Here is a 16,709-nt window from a genome sequence, read left to right as displayed (position 1 = left end):
TAAAACTCTGCTTGGAGAAATAACCTCCTCAATTCAAAATCTCATCATGCTACATTATTAAATATGTGGCTGCGTGTAAAGACGGTTGCCAGCTCTGGGTCGGAAAATTCCTGGAGATTTTTTTTTTTGAGGGAGAGGGTGGAACCTGGGGAGGGCGGGGCCTGATAAGGGGCGGGGCCTCTGCAGCCTATAATGCCCCAGATCCCACACTCCGGCGCCGCCGTGTCCTGCAGGGCAGCTGACCCCTTGTCGCCTGGAGCTCTTCTGTAATTCCGGGAGATTTTCAGGGGCCCCCTGGAGGCTGACAACCAGGCCGGAGACCACCGCCTGCGCTTTCAGACCACTGCCCAACCCCATCTGTAGTTTTGGGCGAGTGGAAAGTGCCCCCCACCCCGGTGCTCTCTCCTCCTCCTCCTTCCCGTTAATCGGACGGTGGACTTCACCCCCTCTCCTGACGTCACCGGCGACCCCTCCTCCGGCTAGATTTGCTCGGCCCGACGGGGCGGAGAGGCGAGTCGGCGCGGCTGGCGGCTGAGTCCGGCGATCGCTCCTGTCCACGCGCGGCGTCCGGCCATGGCGCTGCTGCTGGAGGCGGTGGGCTTCTTCCTGGGCACCGTCGGGTGGGCGCTGCTGGCCGTCACCCTCTTCAACAGCTACTGGCGGGTCTCCACCGTCTCGGGCAACGTGATCACCACCTCGACCCTCTTCGAGAACCTCTGGCAGAGCTGCGCCACCGACTCCACCGGCGTCTACAACTGCTGGGAGTTCCAGTCCCTGCTGGAGTTGCCCGGTAAGGGGATCGCGACCACCACCCCCGCCCCACGCGGCGCCCTCGGGCCCCCTCCCCAAGAACCCCCGCCAAGGAGCCCCGTCCAACTAACCCAGAGGTCTGCAACCTGTGGCTCTGCAGAGGTTCATGGACTACAGCTCCCATCAGCCCCTGCCACCATGGCCAATTGGCCGTGGTGGCAGGGGCTGGTGGGAATTGTAGTCCATGAACCTCTGCAGAGCCGCAGGTTGCAGACCCCTGAACTAATCGAACCACGCTGCGAAGGGAATGGCTCCGAGCGACGCGCCGTCGGGGCGCATGCGTCCTGTCCCCACGCCGAATCGACCCAGGGGTCGCCCTAGCGAGGGGGCTGGTTCCGAGGCGTGTGGGGACTAGAGGGGCTTCCCCCGGCAGTCACAGCCTCCCTGGGGGGGTTTCCCCGTCGGCCCGTTCCCGAGGCTTCCAGCCCGTGCCCGGCGATGCCATACGTCTCTGCGGCGACCCAGCCAGGGGCTTTGGGGGGCAGTGAGAAGCGCAGGGGGGTTCCCCTCGCCCTCCCCTTCAGGGCCTTCCTGGGGAGGGGTCTCCCTTCCCAGTGGCCCCCCTGCTCAGCTTCTCAGTAAGGCAGGTGAGAAGCAGAGGTGAGGTGAGGCAGGTGAGAAGCCAGGCAGGTGAGAAGCCAGTCGCCCTCCTCTGCAAAGGCTTCGTTGGGGGTCTCCCATCCCAGTCCCAGCCCTGCTTAGCTTCCAACATATGGTGGGGCTTTCAAGGGGGGGGGGTGGGAAACAGAGGCGCCCTCCTCTGCGGAGCCTTCCTTGGCGGTCTCAAAGCCCGGACCCTGCTCAGCGTCTTAGACCCAGCGGTGGCATGCTACCTTTCCCTTCTCAGGTGCTCCTAGCAATGCAACCGTTTAAAGCAAGGCACGGCGCTTCTGACAGGTGAGCGGCGTCCCGCACAGATTCCTCTACTAGTTGGCAGGGCGGGTGGTCTGGAGGGGGGGCACCACTCGCCATGCCCCCGGGCACCCTGGAATGTCCCCGCTCCCGGCTTCCCCGTTGTCTAGGTGCCCACCCCTCCAATGCCCTTTGGGGGAAGTAAGACAATTATCTTACAGACCAGGAAAGGGATTTGGGCGTCTTAGTTGATAGTTCCATGGGAATGTCAATTCAATGCATGGCAGCTGTGAAAAAGGCAAACTCTATGCCATTAGGAAAGGAGTTGAGAATAAAACTGCAAGGATTGTCATGCCCTTATATAAAGCCGTGGTGCGACCGCACTTGGAGTACTGTGTTCAGTTCTGGTCGCCACATCTCAAAAAGGATATCGAAGAGATAGAAAAAGTGCAGAGAAGGGCAACGAGGATGATTGAGGGACTGGAGCACCTTCCCTATGAGGAGAGGCTGCAGCGTTTGGGGCTCTTTAGTTTGGAGAGGAGACGTCTGAGGGGGGATATGATTGAAGTCTATACAATTATGCATGGGGTAGAAAATGTGGACAGAGAAATTTTTCTCTCTTTCTCACAATACTAGAACCAGGGGGCATCCATTGAAAATGCTGGGGGGAAGAATTAGGACTAATAAAAGGAAACACTTCTTCATGCAATGTGTGATTGGTGTTTGGAATATGCTGCCACAGGAGGTGGTGACTGCCACTCACCTGGATAGCTTTAAAAGGGGCTTGGACAGATTTATGGAGGAGAAGTCGATCTCTGGCTACCAATCCTCTTTGATCTGAGATTGCAAATGCCTTAGCAGACCAGGTGCTCAGGAGCAGCAGCAGCAGCAGCAGAAGGCCCTTGCTTTCACCTCCTGCACGTGAGCTCCCAAAGGCACCTGGTGGGCCACTGCGAGTAGCAGAGAGCTGGACTAGATGGACTCTGGTCTGATCCAGCAGGCTCGTTCTTATGTTCTTATGTCCCAGCAACCAGGTGGATTCTCGGCTGCGTCCCAAGGCATGGCTTCTCTGCCCTTTCACAGTTCCTATTCGCTTGCCCTGTGCCAAAGGGGGGTGCCTGGCACAGGGCAAGGATGGAAGATTCCTCGCTCTTTATACCCAGTGTCCGTAGGACCGCACTGAGTGGCTGAATGGCCACAGGAATGCAGTGAATGGAGTGGGTGAAGCTATCCGCGGTCATTTCTTTGAGCAGTTCTCGTGCCACGCCAGTCTGAACATTTCCACACTACTGGCCTATCGGTTTTTTAAAAAACTGCTGCTTCCACTGCTGAGAGCCAGGGTGGTGTCGTGGTTAAGGGCAGGTGGATTCTAATCTGGAGAACCGGGTTTGATTCCCCGCTCCTCCACCTGAGCGGTGGAGGCTTATCTGGTGAACCAGATGTGTTTCCGCACTCCTACATGCCAGCTGGGTGACCTCAGGCTAGTCACGGTTCTTCAGGACTCTCTCAGCCCCACCTGCCTCCCAAGGTGGCTGTTGTGAGGAGAGGAAGGGAAAGGAGCTCGTAAGCCACCTTGAGTCTTCTTACAGGAGAGAAAAGTGGGGTATAAATCCAAACTCTTCTTCTTCTGTAATCGTTAAGCATGTCGGACTAGTATCTAGGAGATCTGGGTTCGAATTTTGACTCATGTTATGCAAGTTCCCTAGGTTACCTAGAGCCAGTCTCTCAGCCTGTCCAACCTCATAAGGTTGTTGTGAGAATAAAACGGAGGAGAGGAGGAAGATGTGAGCTGCTTTGGGAAGAAAGGCAAGATACAAATGAGTTCAGTAAAGAAATAAATATTTCAAGGCCAGAGACAAGCGGGGGCAGTTTGCCATTGCCTGCCTCCGGGAGCAACCGCAGACTTCTTGGGTGATCTCCCAACCAAATACTAGCTGGGATTGCTTAGTGTGGCATAGTGGTTAAGAGTAGTGGACTCTAATCTGGAGATCTGGGTTTGATTCCCCACTCCTCCACATGAGCTAGATTTGAACGGGTGAGCTGGATTTGTCTCTCTACTCCTCCACGTGAAGCCTGTTGGGTGGTCTTGGGCTAGTCACAGTTCTCTCTGAACTCTCTCAGTCTCACCAAGTGTCTGTTGTAGGGAGAGGAAGCGTAAGGAATTTGTAAGCTGTTTGGAAATTCCTTATGTTTGAGAAGAGTGGGATATAAATCCAAACTCTTCTTTCCCCGAGGTCTGCCGAGATCAGGCAAGCCTCGGTTATTTGGTCAGGACAGCGTTATGTCGGGGTGTGTATGTGTGATTATTCAGATAGATAAGTTTCGCTCCTTGGCACATGCTCAGAGGTGCCCTTCCTTGACTCGGGATGACCTTGGTCTGGCCAATAAAAGGTCAAACACCCTCGGGTTGGAACTAGGAAGTTAAAATGTCTCTGGAACCACCAATGCTTGCAGGGGCCTCTGACTTCAATGCTATCACTCGGGGGCGATATCTTGCCCCGTTTCCTCCTCCGCAAACTGCACTGTGGGAAGACGTGGGTGGTGAATGATGATGACGAACTCCGAATGGGGCCGGAGGAGCTGGGGATTGACTGAGCTTGCTGTTTAAGGCACTGGGGAATTCCCTGGGCGAGTTAAATGGCTGAGCCACCCCGACGGATGCTGAAACTGGGTTTTGTGGCCAGACGGAGTGTCAAGACATCATTCCCTCTGACTTATGGATTTGGGGCAGGGGGGTGGGGGAGGTGTTTAACCAGACTTTATGATCTGTTCGCTGCCCCTCTGCCAGCGTGGTGTCGGGGTTAAGAGCAGGTGCACTCTAATCTGGAGAACCGGGTTTGATTCCCCACTCCTCCACCTGAGTGGCGGAGGCTTATCCGGTGAACCAGATGTGTTTCCACATTCCTACATTCCTGCTGGGTGACCTTGGGCTGGTCACAGTTTTCTCAAAACTCTCTCAGCCCCGCCTGCCTCACAAGGTGTCTGTTCTGGGGAGAGGAAGGAGACGTTGAGTCTCCTTACAGGAGAGAAAGGTGGTGATATAAATCCAAACTCTTCTTCTTAACTTGAATCAAGACTCGGGTGAGGATCGTAATTGAAATGCCTGAACTTGTCTCTGGGATATGCAGAATCACAGCCAAGTTCTCTTGAGCATGTGCAAAGATAATATTCGTTACTAACTACCGCTAGCTCTTCTCTATCCCCCCAAGTATTAAATAACTCTCTCCTCCTATTAATGCTATTGGACCACCAAACATTGAACAGGCGAAGCTTCACCCCAGCCTAACCCTATTGTAATAAATTATACCTGTTGACTTCCTACTGCTGTTAAAGATGCAGCTGTGAAATCCTATGGTACGTTGTTTAAATGCTGGTGTGATCCTGGCATCAAGGCACTTTGAACTTCATTTAAGACAGGGTTAAGCCTCAAGGGTCCAGGAATCTGTTTCCCATACCTGGATTCAGTCCCGGACAATGCAAAATGGTAACATAGTGTTCTGGAGCATGTGCAGAGTATCTCTCGCTTGATATTTGGGAGGGGTTGGTCAGGGCCCTTATACCTTGACAGATTTTTACCATTTTTTAAAAAATGAAAAAAAAAATCATCTACAAGAGGTGGTCTTTTTCTAGATTAGATTTGGATTTCACCCAGAGGTGGGATCCAGCAGGTTCTCACCAGTTCCCGAGAGTGGGTTACTAGTTATTTGTGTGTGCCGAGAGGGGGTTACTAATTGGGTCCGCTTTTCCATCTCTACGCCCTCGCCTCCCCGAGAGGCATCCTGCCTTTGAACATGAAGGTTCCATATAGCAATTGCGACTAATAATGTAACTCCCTGAACTGGGCTGATCCCTTTCAGGTACTGCAATTCATTGATTCTCAGCCTTTCGTACCTTTTATCTCACCAGGTTTGCCTAGGTACGCCTCTGCCCCCTTTGCTGAGGGGGTGGGCTGGCGAGGGAACCTGTTACTAAAATTTTTGGATCCCACCACTGATTTCACCATTAGATTAGATTTCACCATTATATATCACCATCTTTTTCTAGATTAGATTTGGATTTCACCATTATTATTATTATTATTTATTAAATTTAGTATACCGCCCTATCCCCGAAGGGCTCATTAGATTAGATTTCACCATTAGATTAGATTTCACCATCTTTTTCTAAATTAGATTTGAATTTCCCCATTTCCCCATGGGTTCAAGGTGAAGGAAAAGAGATTCCACCTAAACATCAGAAGAAACTTCCTGACAGTAAGGGCTGTTTGACAGTGGAATTCACTATCTAGTAGTGGAGTTTCCACCTTTGGAGGTTTTTCAAGAGAGGCTGGATGGCCATCTGTCGGGAGTGCTTTGATTGTGTGTTCCTGCACTGCAGGGGGTTGGACTTGATGGCCCTTGCAGTCTCTTCCAACTCTATGATTCTATGATCTCCATCCTGCATTTCATTGCTCTTTTTCCATGCTGTTTGCTTATTTCTACACTTCCTATAGAAAGTGGGGATTTCCTCAGGTCTGAAAAAGTGGACTCTAGTCCACAGATGCTTCCACCAGAACAACATTTCAGTTATACTCTGTTTCACATATAGATGTTGGTGGCTTGATTATTTCCCCACCACAGAACAAAGCACGCTGGACCTTCTTTGTCATAGCATTCTCCGCCTGGGTTCTAATACCTACCTAGCCCTGCTTCTCCCCACCCGATTGAAAGTAATAAGTAATAGGTAGGAGCAGCAGTGGCGTAGGAGGTTAAGAGCTCATGTATCTAATCTGGAGGAACCGGGTTTGATTCCCAGCTCTGCCGCCTGAGCTGTGGAGGCTTATCTGGGGAATTCAGATTAGCCTGTACACTCCCACACACGCCAGCTGGGTGACCTTGGGCTAGTCACAGCTTCTCGGAGCTCTCTCAGCCCCACCTACCTCACAGGGTGTTTGTTGTGAGGGGGGAAGGGCAAGGAGATTGTCAGCCCCTTTGGGTCTCCTGCAGGAGAGAAAGGGGGGGATATAAATCCAAACTCTTCTTCTTCTTCTAAACAAATAAATGCAAAGGCAAGACTCCTTTATTTCAGGATCCCAGCTTTATTTCAGGATCCCAGCTGTGAGCATTTCTCATCTCTCCCTTGTATGGGGCAATAGTCTCCGCTGAGTTCAGTTGCGCTCCAAACAGGGTTCTGGCTGAGATTCCAGCCCTGAAGGGTCAAAGGGTTTATGGTGCCAGCCGGCATCCTGGTATTCTGTTTGCAGAAGGGCTCCGCTGGATGCAAAGAAGCCAGACAGGTGCATACCTCCCAGGCAGATAGACAGGCGAAGGACGGGATCTGGAAATTCCTCTCCGCTCTGAGGGGGAGGATAATGGTATGCCATTAAGTCTCCAGCACGGAAGCTGTTTTGCAGGAGAGAAGCGAGTATTTGTCTAGTTATTCTCCTTGCTACACCCCCTCCCATGGCTTTTGATCTCCAGCTAGCCTTTTTCGGATGATCAAAAGAGAAGAGAAGACGAAGAGTTTGGATTTATACCCCACCTTTCTTTCCTGCAAGGAGACTCAAAGTAGCTTACAAGCTCCTTTCCCTTCCTCTCCCCACAACAGACACCTTCTGAGGTAGGTGGGGCTGAGAGAGTTCAGAGAGAACTGTGACTAGCCCAAGGTCACCCAGCAGGAATGTAGGAGTGTGGAAATGCATCTCTGCCACTCAGATGAAGGAGTGCGGGATCAAACCCAGTTCTCCAGCTTAGAATCCACCTGCTCTTAACCGCTACACCACGCTGGCTCCCTTTTTCACCAGTGGAAAAACTGGCTAGGTCATCATTCTAGCCAGTCATGTTTAATTAGGATTTGGGAAATCTACATTCAAAACCCCATTCCGCCAGGGAAGTTTGCTGGGTGATCGTGAACCAGCCACCCATTCTCAGCCAAACCTACCCTCAGGGTTATTGTGAAAATAATTGGAGGAGAGATGAACACTGGGAGCTCTGTTGGGTCTCCATTGGGGAGAAATTGGGGTTATAAACAAAGTAAATAAACTTGGAAAGGTGTAGCAGCTTAGGCTGGTTGAAAACCCGCAAGCCGTGTTGATATAGTTGGGGTTCACTGAAGTGGGTCCCTCCAATGAATGTCTGAATCACTAACTATAATTAACTCGTGTCACTTGAGCATGCACAGATGTTCATTTCACCATTTTTATCGAAAAAGCCACTCAAATGTGTAGAACTAGGTCAGTGGTGGCGAACCTTTGGCACGCATGCCAGAGGTGGCACTCAGAGCCCTCTCTGTGGGTACATGTGCACAGAGTTTGTCATGTGGGGGGGGGCTTGCTTCTGAGTAAACCCTCCTAGGGTCGTGATTCACCCGTTCAAAGCATTGCACGGTTGCTTCAAAGCAAAGCCACCGACTATCACCAAGCTTCCTCCCGAGTAACGCGTGCCTCGGAGCCAACCATTTTTCCTAAACTAAGACCTCAGAATTCAGGTTAAATCGCCGTGTTGGCACTTTGCGATAAATAAGTGGGTTTTGGGTTGCAGTTTGGGCAGTCGGTCTCGAAAAGGTTCACCATCACTGAACTAGGTGGACGATTCCTTGACCCAGATGGCTCAGGCTAGGTGGTGGATCTGGGAAGCTAAGCAGGGTCGGCCCTGGTTAATTCTAGGATGGGAGACCACTCTGGAAATCAGGTTTGGTGCACAGCTGCAGGCAGTGGCAAACCACATCTGCTCGTCTCGTGCTTTAAAAATCCTCCAGGGCTGTGACTTGATGGAAAATATAGAAAGAGGATAGAGATGACAGACTCCTCAAGTACAATCTCCCGCATCGGGGAAACATTCCCAAAATTATACCCCTGCTCTAAAACGGAGCTTCTTTTTGGAGTCTGGTAAACGGTACCACCTGTGTGGAATCTGCAGCTCGAAGCAGCAGCTTCCTCTGGCTTCATGGTAAGGCCCTTTTGGCTTACCTGAGTCCATGGTTTGCGCTAAGTCCGGCCTGCCTCGATGCTGAACTAACCTGGGATGTCGGCTCTGCTTTCTCTCCTCCAGCTTACCTGCAGGCGTCTCGGGCCCTCATGATCACGGCGCTGGTGCTGGGCTTCTTTGGAATCCTCTTCGCCATGGTGGGGATGAAGTGCACCAAAGTGGTGGAGGAGAACCCCAACGTGAAGGCAAAGATGGCCGCTATCGGAGGCTCCCTGTTTGTCATGACTGGTAAGTGGGGCAAAGAGAGATCCTCAGAGCTGCCGTCTTCCAGTGCCCCAGAAAGTTAGAAATTGCTGTTGTTTACTTTTCTTTTGGTTAGGGCTTCTTCCTCCTTTACAGAACAGTGTCTGCAATCATGGGGCATCTCCGGAAAGTGATAAAGTCATGGTCCTGTTAACAGAACCAGTCTGGCTCCTTGTTGATGTCACTAAGGGAGCAGCAGTGGCATAGTAGCTAAGAGCAGTGGCTAAGAGCAGGTGCACTCTGATCTGGAGGAACCAGGTTTGATTCCCAGCTCTGCCGCTTGAGTTGTGGAGGCTGATCTGGGGAATTCAGATTAGCCTGTGCACTCCCACACATGCCAGCTGGGTGACCTTGGGCTAGTCACAGTTCTTCAGAGCTCTCTCAGCCCCGCCCACCTCACAGGGTGTTTGTTGTGAGGGGAGAAGGGCAAGGAGATTGTAAGCCCCTTTGAGTCTCCTGCAGGAGAGAAAGGGGGGATATAAATCCAAACTCTTCTTCAAACTCCTCTAAGAGTAGAGGAAGCCAACTCGGAGCGAGGGCAATATTTCCAGAACTAGAATTACCCTGCATAGGCTTTTGTGGGCCCTCGGTAATGTCCCTGATTTTTCATTTATTCATATATTTTGGTCCTGGTCGCGTTTGGATCCTAGCTGTAGTGGTGTAATGTTTAGAGTGATGGCTGAGGATTTGGGAGACCCAGATTTGAATCCCTGCTCCGCTTGCTGGGTGACTTTGGGCCAGTCACACAATATCGGCCCAACTGACCTTACAGGGTTGTTGTGAGGATAAACCGAAGGCAGCAGAACAGTGGAAGCCATTTTGAATCACTGCAGAAGAGAAAGGCAGGGTACAAAGGAATGGAAAAATAAATGGAAAATCAGGGGTGTTACTGGGGGCTCTCAAAAGCTTATTTGGGTTGATTTTCCTGACGATGAGTGATTTCGTTCATGCAGAGACCCCTCCCCCCCAAAACTGCCAAGAGATCCATCTTACAGCCTTTCTAAAAATGTTCATGGTGTCTGCCCCCTCCCATTTCTACTTAGCCCTGTCTCTTCTATTCATAACCATTTATAAAAGACCCTGGATGAGAACTTTTGGTTGGAGGCGGGGAAGCAAAATTATGTCGTCTACAGCAACTCCCATAAAATAAACGCCTAGGGGTAACATTTCCAAGAGGACTTAGATAGCAGGGCTGCCCCCAAGAAAGCGTTTTCTCTCTCTAGTGGTGATGGTTAGGCTTCACAGCGGGTTGCAAGAGGAAGCCAAATGAATTTTTTTAGAGCTCTCAGATGCTTTCTATATCCTCCCCAGGACTTGCTATATTGAGTCGCTTTCATTCTTCGTTTCCCCTTGCCTGCTTAGGTATCTGTGGGATGGTGACTATCTCTTGGTACGCCTTCAACATTACCCGAGACTTCTTTAACCCGCTGTTTGCTGGCACCAAGTAAGTCTGAACGAGGCAGCTAATGGAGGCGGAGAGGAATGGCAATGAAATGGAGGGAGAGGGGGATAAACACTTTGATTCTGGTTGTGGTGGGTTTTCCAGGCTGTGTGGCCGTGGTCTGGTGGATCTTCGATTCTGTTTTCAGGGCTTAATATCTGTCTTTATGACACCCTCTAGTGCAGTGATGGCGAACCTTTTCGAGACCGAGTGCCCAAACTGCAACCCAAAACCCACTTATTTATCGCAAAGCGCCAACACGGCAATTTAACCTGAATACTGAGGTTTTAGTTTAGAAAAAACGGTTGGCTCCGAGGCGTGCGTTACTCGGGAAGAAGCTTGGTGGTAGTCGATGGCTTTGCTTTGAAGCAACTGTGCAACGCTTCAAACGGGTGAATCACGACCCTAGGAGGGTTTACTCAGAAGCAAACCCCATTGCTAGCAACTGAGCTTACTCCCAGGTAAAGAATTGTGCTTTAGTTCTTCCCATGAAAATCAGAGAGGTTTAACAGCGTTTAACAGGGTTACCTACACTGCTTCCCCAAAACCATGGCTTAGGCTTAATGCTAATAATCTCCCTCAAATAATTACACTATGATCACATGAGAGAGGGCTCTGAGTGCCACCTCTGGCACCTGTGCCATAGGTTCGCCACCACTGCTCTAGTGATTTAAGAGACTCCTGGTTGCTTCAGTACTGCAGAAACGAAAGCATAACGGGCTTTCAATGGGTTACTTGTCCCCAGTATGTCCCCAAGGCTGTTGCACCTGACGTTCCGGTTCTGATGGGTTGCAGAGTCCATTGCAGTCACCAGAGTTTGCAGTCGTTAACCCTTCGGTTGTCCCTCCACCAATCTTGAGGTTTTTATGACTTGCTTCAACCAGTCTCTGAGGCTCATTCCGCACACGCAGAATAATGCACTTTCAAACTGCTTTCAGTGCTCTTTGAAGCTGTGCGGAATGGCAAAATCCACTTGCAAACAGTTGTGAAAGTGGTTTGAAAGCGCATTATTTTGCGTGCGCGGAAGGGGCCTGAGAGTTGAGTGGAACAGAACTGAGCCCTCGTCAGTTTTTGACAAGGGGGAATTATTATGGCCGATTCCTAGTTGGGAAATTGTTGGAGGTTTGGGGGTAGAGGAATGCGGTGTTTTTGGAAAGCAGGGGACCTCAGCAAGATATGAAGCCAAAGAGCTCACCCTCTAAGACATTTGTTTTCTCCAGGAGAAGGGATCTCCGTTAGCTTGGAGATCAGTTATAATTCCAGGCGATCTCCAGAGCCAGTGCAGAGGTTTAGCAATGCTGGGAGGAATCAAAAGTTTTTGGGCTGGCTGCTGACTTTTTTTTTGTTGCACAGGTATGAAATTGGCCCGGCTCTCTACCTGGGCTGGAGCGCATCACTGCTGGCCATCATCGGAGGAGGCTTCCTGTTCAGCTCATGTCGGGCTCACTCCTCGCCAGAGAAGAGGTGAGGAAGGAGCTTGCGTAGGTGGAAGGTTGGATGAGGCCTGACGGAGAAGAAAGGATCATTGCCTGTTCTATATTAATTAGGCAATGAATGAAGACAGGAGACCAGCCTGGGGGAGAGCTGACCTTACCTTCAAAAATTATTTGCCTAGTCCAGGGGTGGCCAACCTATGGCACTCCAGATGTTCATGGACTACAATTCCCATCAGTCCCTGCCAGCATGGCCAATTGGGGGCTGATGGGAATTGTAGTCCATGAACATCTGGAGTGCCATAGGTTGGTCATCCCTGGTCTAGTTTATTTTTGATGCCGCCCCTCTTCCAAGGAGCAGGGGCTGATGGGAATTGTAGTCCATGAACATCTGGAGTGCCATAGGTTGGTCACCCCTGGTCTAGTTTATTTTTGATGCCGCCCCTCTTCCAAGGAGCAGGGGCTGATGGGAATTGTAGTCCATGAACATCTGGAGTGCCATAGGTTGGTCATCCCTGGTCTAGTTTATTTTTGATGCCGCCCTTCTTCCAAGGAGCAGGGGCTGATGGGAATTGTAGTCCATGAACATCTGGAGTGCCATAGGTTGGTCACCCCTGGTCTAGTTTATTTTTGATGCCGCCCCTCTTCCAAGGAGCAGGGGCTGATGGGAATTGTAGTCCATGAACATCTGGAGTGCCATAGGTTGGCCATCCCTGGTCTAGTTTATTTTTGATGCCGCCCCTCTTCCAAGGAGCAGGGGCTGATGGGAATTGTAGTCCATGAACATCTGGAGTGCCATAGGTTGGCCATCCCTGGTCTAGTTTATTTTTGATGCCGTCCCTCTTCCAGGGAGCAGGGGCTGATGGGAATTGTAGTCCATGAACATCTGGAGTGCCATAGGTTGGTCATCCCTGGTCTAGTTTATTTTTGATGCCGCCCCTCTTCCAAGGAGCAGGGGCTGATGGGAATTGTAGTCCATGAACATCTGGAGTGCCATAGGTTGGCCATCCCTGGTCTAGGGATGGCCAACCTATCCCTCTTCCAAGGAGCACAATATATAGGGGATCAGCTAGGGGCCCCCAATCTTTTTCAGCCTGTGGAATTCTGACAAAGGGGTGTGTGTGGGCACAACCACAAAATGGCTGCTGCAGGGGGCAAAGCGAACCACAAAATGTCCAGGAGCAATAGTCCCAGACACTGAGAGCTACCGTGGTGTTGTAGTGGTTAAGAGCAAGTGGATTCCTATCTGGAGAACCGGGTTTGATTCTCCACTCCTCCACCTGAGGCTTGTCAGATGTGTTTCCACACTCCTACATTCCTGCTGGGTGTTCACAGTCCTGCTGGCTAGTCACAGTTCTCTCCGAACTCTCTCAGTCCCACCTGCCTCACCAGGTGTCTGTTGTGGGGAGAGGAAGGGAAAGGAGCTTGCAGGCCACCTTGAGTCTTCTTACAGGGGAGAAAGGTACCCCACCTTTCTCCCCTGTAAGAAGACTCAAGGTGGCCTGCAAGGTGGCCTAAATCCAAACACTTCTTCTTCTAAGTGTTCTGTCCTGTTGTGCGGAACTTAGCTGCTTGGGAGGTCTCCCCCTGCTGGGTGGACCCTTACGCGCATGTATGGTGGCCGTGCGGCCACATGGCCATGCAGGGAACGTTGTCTGGGAGGGAGACGATGGACAGCCGTAATAGTAAACCTTCTACATTTCACGCCTCTGCTTTTGTATCCTGACAGTTACAACTATCCCTACAAGGGCACGAAAAGCGCTGCATCGGCCCCGAATATGACGCCTGTCCGGCCCCGTGTGGACTCCACCACCAGCAGTGCCGGGAAGTATGGCAAAAACGCTTATGTCTAAGGCTGTGTGGAGGGGTGTGCCCTGAAGGGCACCTTCAGAGACTTTTCTGGAACTGGAAAGGGAGACGGCAACTCTCAAGGGACATTTCATCTCTCAGCCCTCCCTCTGGACGTTTTACAAAGCTCTGGTGAGGCTAGAAACTGAACGAATCCACGGAAACCACGTTTCTGGAAGATGCTGCATTGAACCAGATTATTTATTGAGTGCTCTCTCTGTGTATAACAGTTTTGTGCTGTTGTCCTCTGCGGGGACAGTCCCCTGTTTGGGTGGGGGCCACACCTATGCCTTTGGTTGTAAACCTCCGATGCCAATTCTGGTGGGATAACCAGGGGCATACCAGAGTTCATTAATATACGTATGTTTAGTTCTGGGGCTCCTTCCATCAAGGCCAATATGCAGTCGCCCTGCGCGGCTCACGTGTAGTGCAAACAGGCTTGCCAACTTACAGGTGGGGGCTGGAGATCTGGAATTACAATATCCAGATGCCAGGGATTAATCCCCCTGTAGGGATAAACAGTCCGTTTAAAGGGTATCACAGGAGGTGGTGACTGCCACTCACCTGGATAGCTTTAAAAGGGGCTTGGACAGATTTATGGAGGAGAAGTCGATCTATGGCTACCAATCTTGATCCTCTTTGATCTGAGAAATGCCTTAACAGTCCAGGTGCTCGGGAGCAACAGCCGCAGAAGGCCCTTGCTTTCACATCCTGCAGGTGAGCTCCCAAAGGCACCTGGTGGGCCACTGCGAGTAGCAGAGAGCTGGACTAGATGGACTCTAGTCTGATCCAGCTGGCTTGTTTCTTATGTTCTGATCACAACTTCCGGGGGCTCCCTCCCAAGACCAACCTTGTCCTGAATCGCCAGGAATTTTCCAAACTGGAGTTAGTAACTAAAAGTGCAGATTTTATGTTCACCGGGGGTGTGTGTGTGTGTGTGTCTTTGGGCTGCGTCCCTCTTCCAAGGCCACTGGTCCAGGCCGGACGTTGAAGTGCTTTCGGCTGGCCTCCGTAACTGGAAGTGAAGGCTCTGATTGCAACCCATGGAAAATAACACAACGTCCACATTTTGAGCTCTTCCGCCCACTCTCGAAACCCGTTCAAGGGCTCCGCTCTAGAACCCGGGTTGAAAAGGGACAATTACGCACAAGGAGGCTTTATTCAGCACTTGACCCCCGAGGGCGGGCGGAAAGTTCAACAGCACCCTTTCTCGCCTGGGGTAAGTGTTATCGAAAGATTGCTCAACTCAGGGGCAGAGCCTGCTTTGGCCTCTACCCAGAGACTGGGAGCCGCAGCCGGCGGACAGCCCTGAAGAGAAACGTGGAAGGACAGCGCCCCAGCCAAAAGTCCTTGGGAGCCGGATGCCGAGAGGCAGAAGCCGAGAAGGAGGGGAACCCGCCCCCTGCCCGAGAAGCACTTTCTTGCATTTTCAAACGTTTTGTACATATAACAAGGAATATATGTGTATATATAAAGGAAATATTTTGCCATTGAATTGGAGCCCTTGCATTTCAGTATGTCAGCTGAGCGCAGGAGCAAAACTGGAATGAAACAGAATTCTTTTGCGGGTTGTGCAAAGGGTGGTGTTGGTGGGGGATTCCTATGCCCCAGCAGTAGATGGTGACTGGCAAAGAAGAAGAAGAAGAGTTTGGATTTATAACCCCCCTTTCTCTCCTGCAGGAGACTCAAAGGGGCTTACAATCTCCTTGCCCTTCCCCCCCTCACAACAAACACCCTGTGAGGTAGGTGGGGCTGAGAGAGCTCAGAAGAACTGTGACTAGCCCAAGGTCACCCAGCTGGCGTGTGTGGGAGTGCACAGGCTAATCTGAATTCCCCAGATAAGCCTCCACAGCTCAGGCGGCAGAGCTGGGAATCAAACCCGGTTCCTCCAGATTAGATACACGAGCTCTTAACCTTCTACGCCACTGCTGCTCCTTAGAGCTTAAGAGTTGGGATTTTGAACCACAGGTTTCCTGCCACAATAACTATTCTCAACATTGAAAAACAAGCATTCGCCAGCACCTGAAGTTCAGCTCCACCTTAACTTGCCTTATAAGGGCTGCAAACTGCAGACTCTCTGGAAGGAGTAGTAGTTTAGATTTGAGGGGCTGACAATCTCCTTTCCCTTCCCCCCTTCACAACAGACACCTGGTCAGGTGGGTGGGGCTGAGAGAGCTCCGAAGAGCTGTGACTAGCCCAAGGTCACCCAGCTGGCACGTGTTGGGAGCGCGCAAGTTAATCTGGTCCACCAGAGAAGCCTCCACAGCTCAAGTGGCAGAGCGGGGAATCAAACCCAGATCCCCAGATTAGAGTGCACCTGCTCTTGACCACTATACCACAATGGAGTTGTGGGGGCATTATGCTGGGAGGAGCTGATGGGAATCGTAGCCCATGAACCCCTGGAGGGCCAGAGTTGGATACTCCTGTCAGAGATTACCAATTTTCCACCATTTGGGGTGTGTGTGTGTGTGTGGGGGGGGGGGGGGCTTTAATGTGCCAACACGTTACAGCTGACTTCTGCCGACCTCCAACAGGGGGCTTTCCAAAGCAAAGGAGAAGCGGAGGTGGTTTGCCATAGTCCTCCTCTGCAGAGTCTTCCTTGGTGGCCCCCCTTCCACGTACTGACCCTGTTTAGCTTCTGAGGTCGAACAAGATGGAACTGTACTCTGCCATTCAGAGCCCTTGGGGGGTGGGGGTGGGGGTGGGGGAAGAGCGGTATACCAAGTCAAATAATAATAATAATTCGACATCCCAGGAAGAAAAAAATGGCTGTGCTAAGAATGACGGGGTCCGCCAGACAAAAAAACCACATGAATATAGTGGAGGGAAATCAGACAAGATCAAGGAGAGCAGAGGTTGTAGGGCAGTGTTGGCGAACCTATGGCACGGGTGCCAGAGGTGGCACTCAGAGCCCTCTCTGTGGGCACGCGCAAACAGAGTCCCGTCCCCCCCCCACATATCTAGGCTGGCCTGGGCCGCTGGGCTCGATTATTAGCTTTAAACCTAAGACCTAGTTTTGGGGAAGCAGTGCAGGTAACCCTGTTAAGCGCTGTTAAACCCCACTGATTTACATGGGAAGAACTAAAGCGCAATCCTTTACCTGGAAGTAAGCTCGGC

At 51.3% G+C, this 16,709-nt stretch overlaps 1 protein-coding gene across 1 annotated transcript; it reads left to right on the top strand.

Moving 5' to 3' along the window:
• Positions 1 to 232: 232 nt before the first annotated feature.
• CLDN15 (claudin 15) lies at positions 233 to 14,255 on the top strand. Its single transcript, XM_048516433.1, has 5 exons — positions 233 to 790; positions 8,691 to 8,855; positions 10,233 to 10,314; positions 11,665 to 11,775; positions 13,474 to 14,255. Exons 1-5 carry the CDS (start codon positions 574 to 576, stop codon positions 13,595 to 13,597), a joined length of 699 nt encoding a protein of 232 aa, XP_048372390.1. The 5' UTR covers positions 233 to 573; the 3' UTR covers positions 13,598 to 14,255.
• Positions 14,256 to 16,709: the final 2,454 nt, after the last annotated feature.

This window comes from Sphaerodactylus townsendi, linkage group LG15 (assembly GCF_021028975.2).
Source record: "Sphaerodactylus townsendi isolate TG3544 linkage group LG15, MPM_Stown_v2.3, whole genome shotgun sequence".
Lineage (NCBI taxonomy): Eukaryota > Metazoa > Chordata > Lepidosauria > Squamata > Sphaerodactylidae > Sphaerodactylus > Sphaerodactylus townsendi.
The sequence above is the reverse complement of the archived record's forward strand: the minus strand, read 5'-3'. Positions and strand labels throughout refer to the sequence as shown.

Coding starts and splice junctions, on each gene's coding strand:
- CLDN15 (XM_048516433.1), top strand. CDS start 574: ATGGCGCTGCTGCTGGAGGCGGTGGGCTTCTTCCTGGGCACCGTCGGG. Junction 791..8,690: donor GTCCCTGCTGGAGTTGCCCG/GTAAGGGGATCG, acceptor TCTCTCCTCCAG/CTTACCTGCAGGCGTCTCGG. Junction 11,776..13,473: donor CACTCCTCGCCAGAGAAGAG/GTGAGGAAGGAG, acceptor GTATCCTGACAG/TTACAACTATCCCTACAAGG.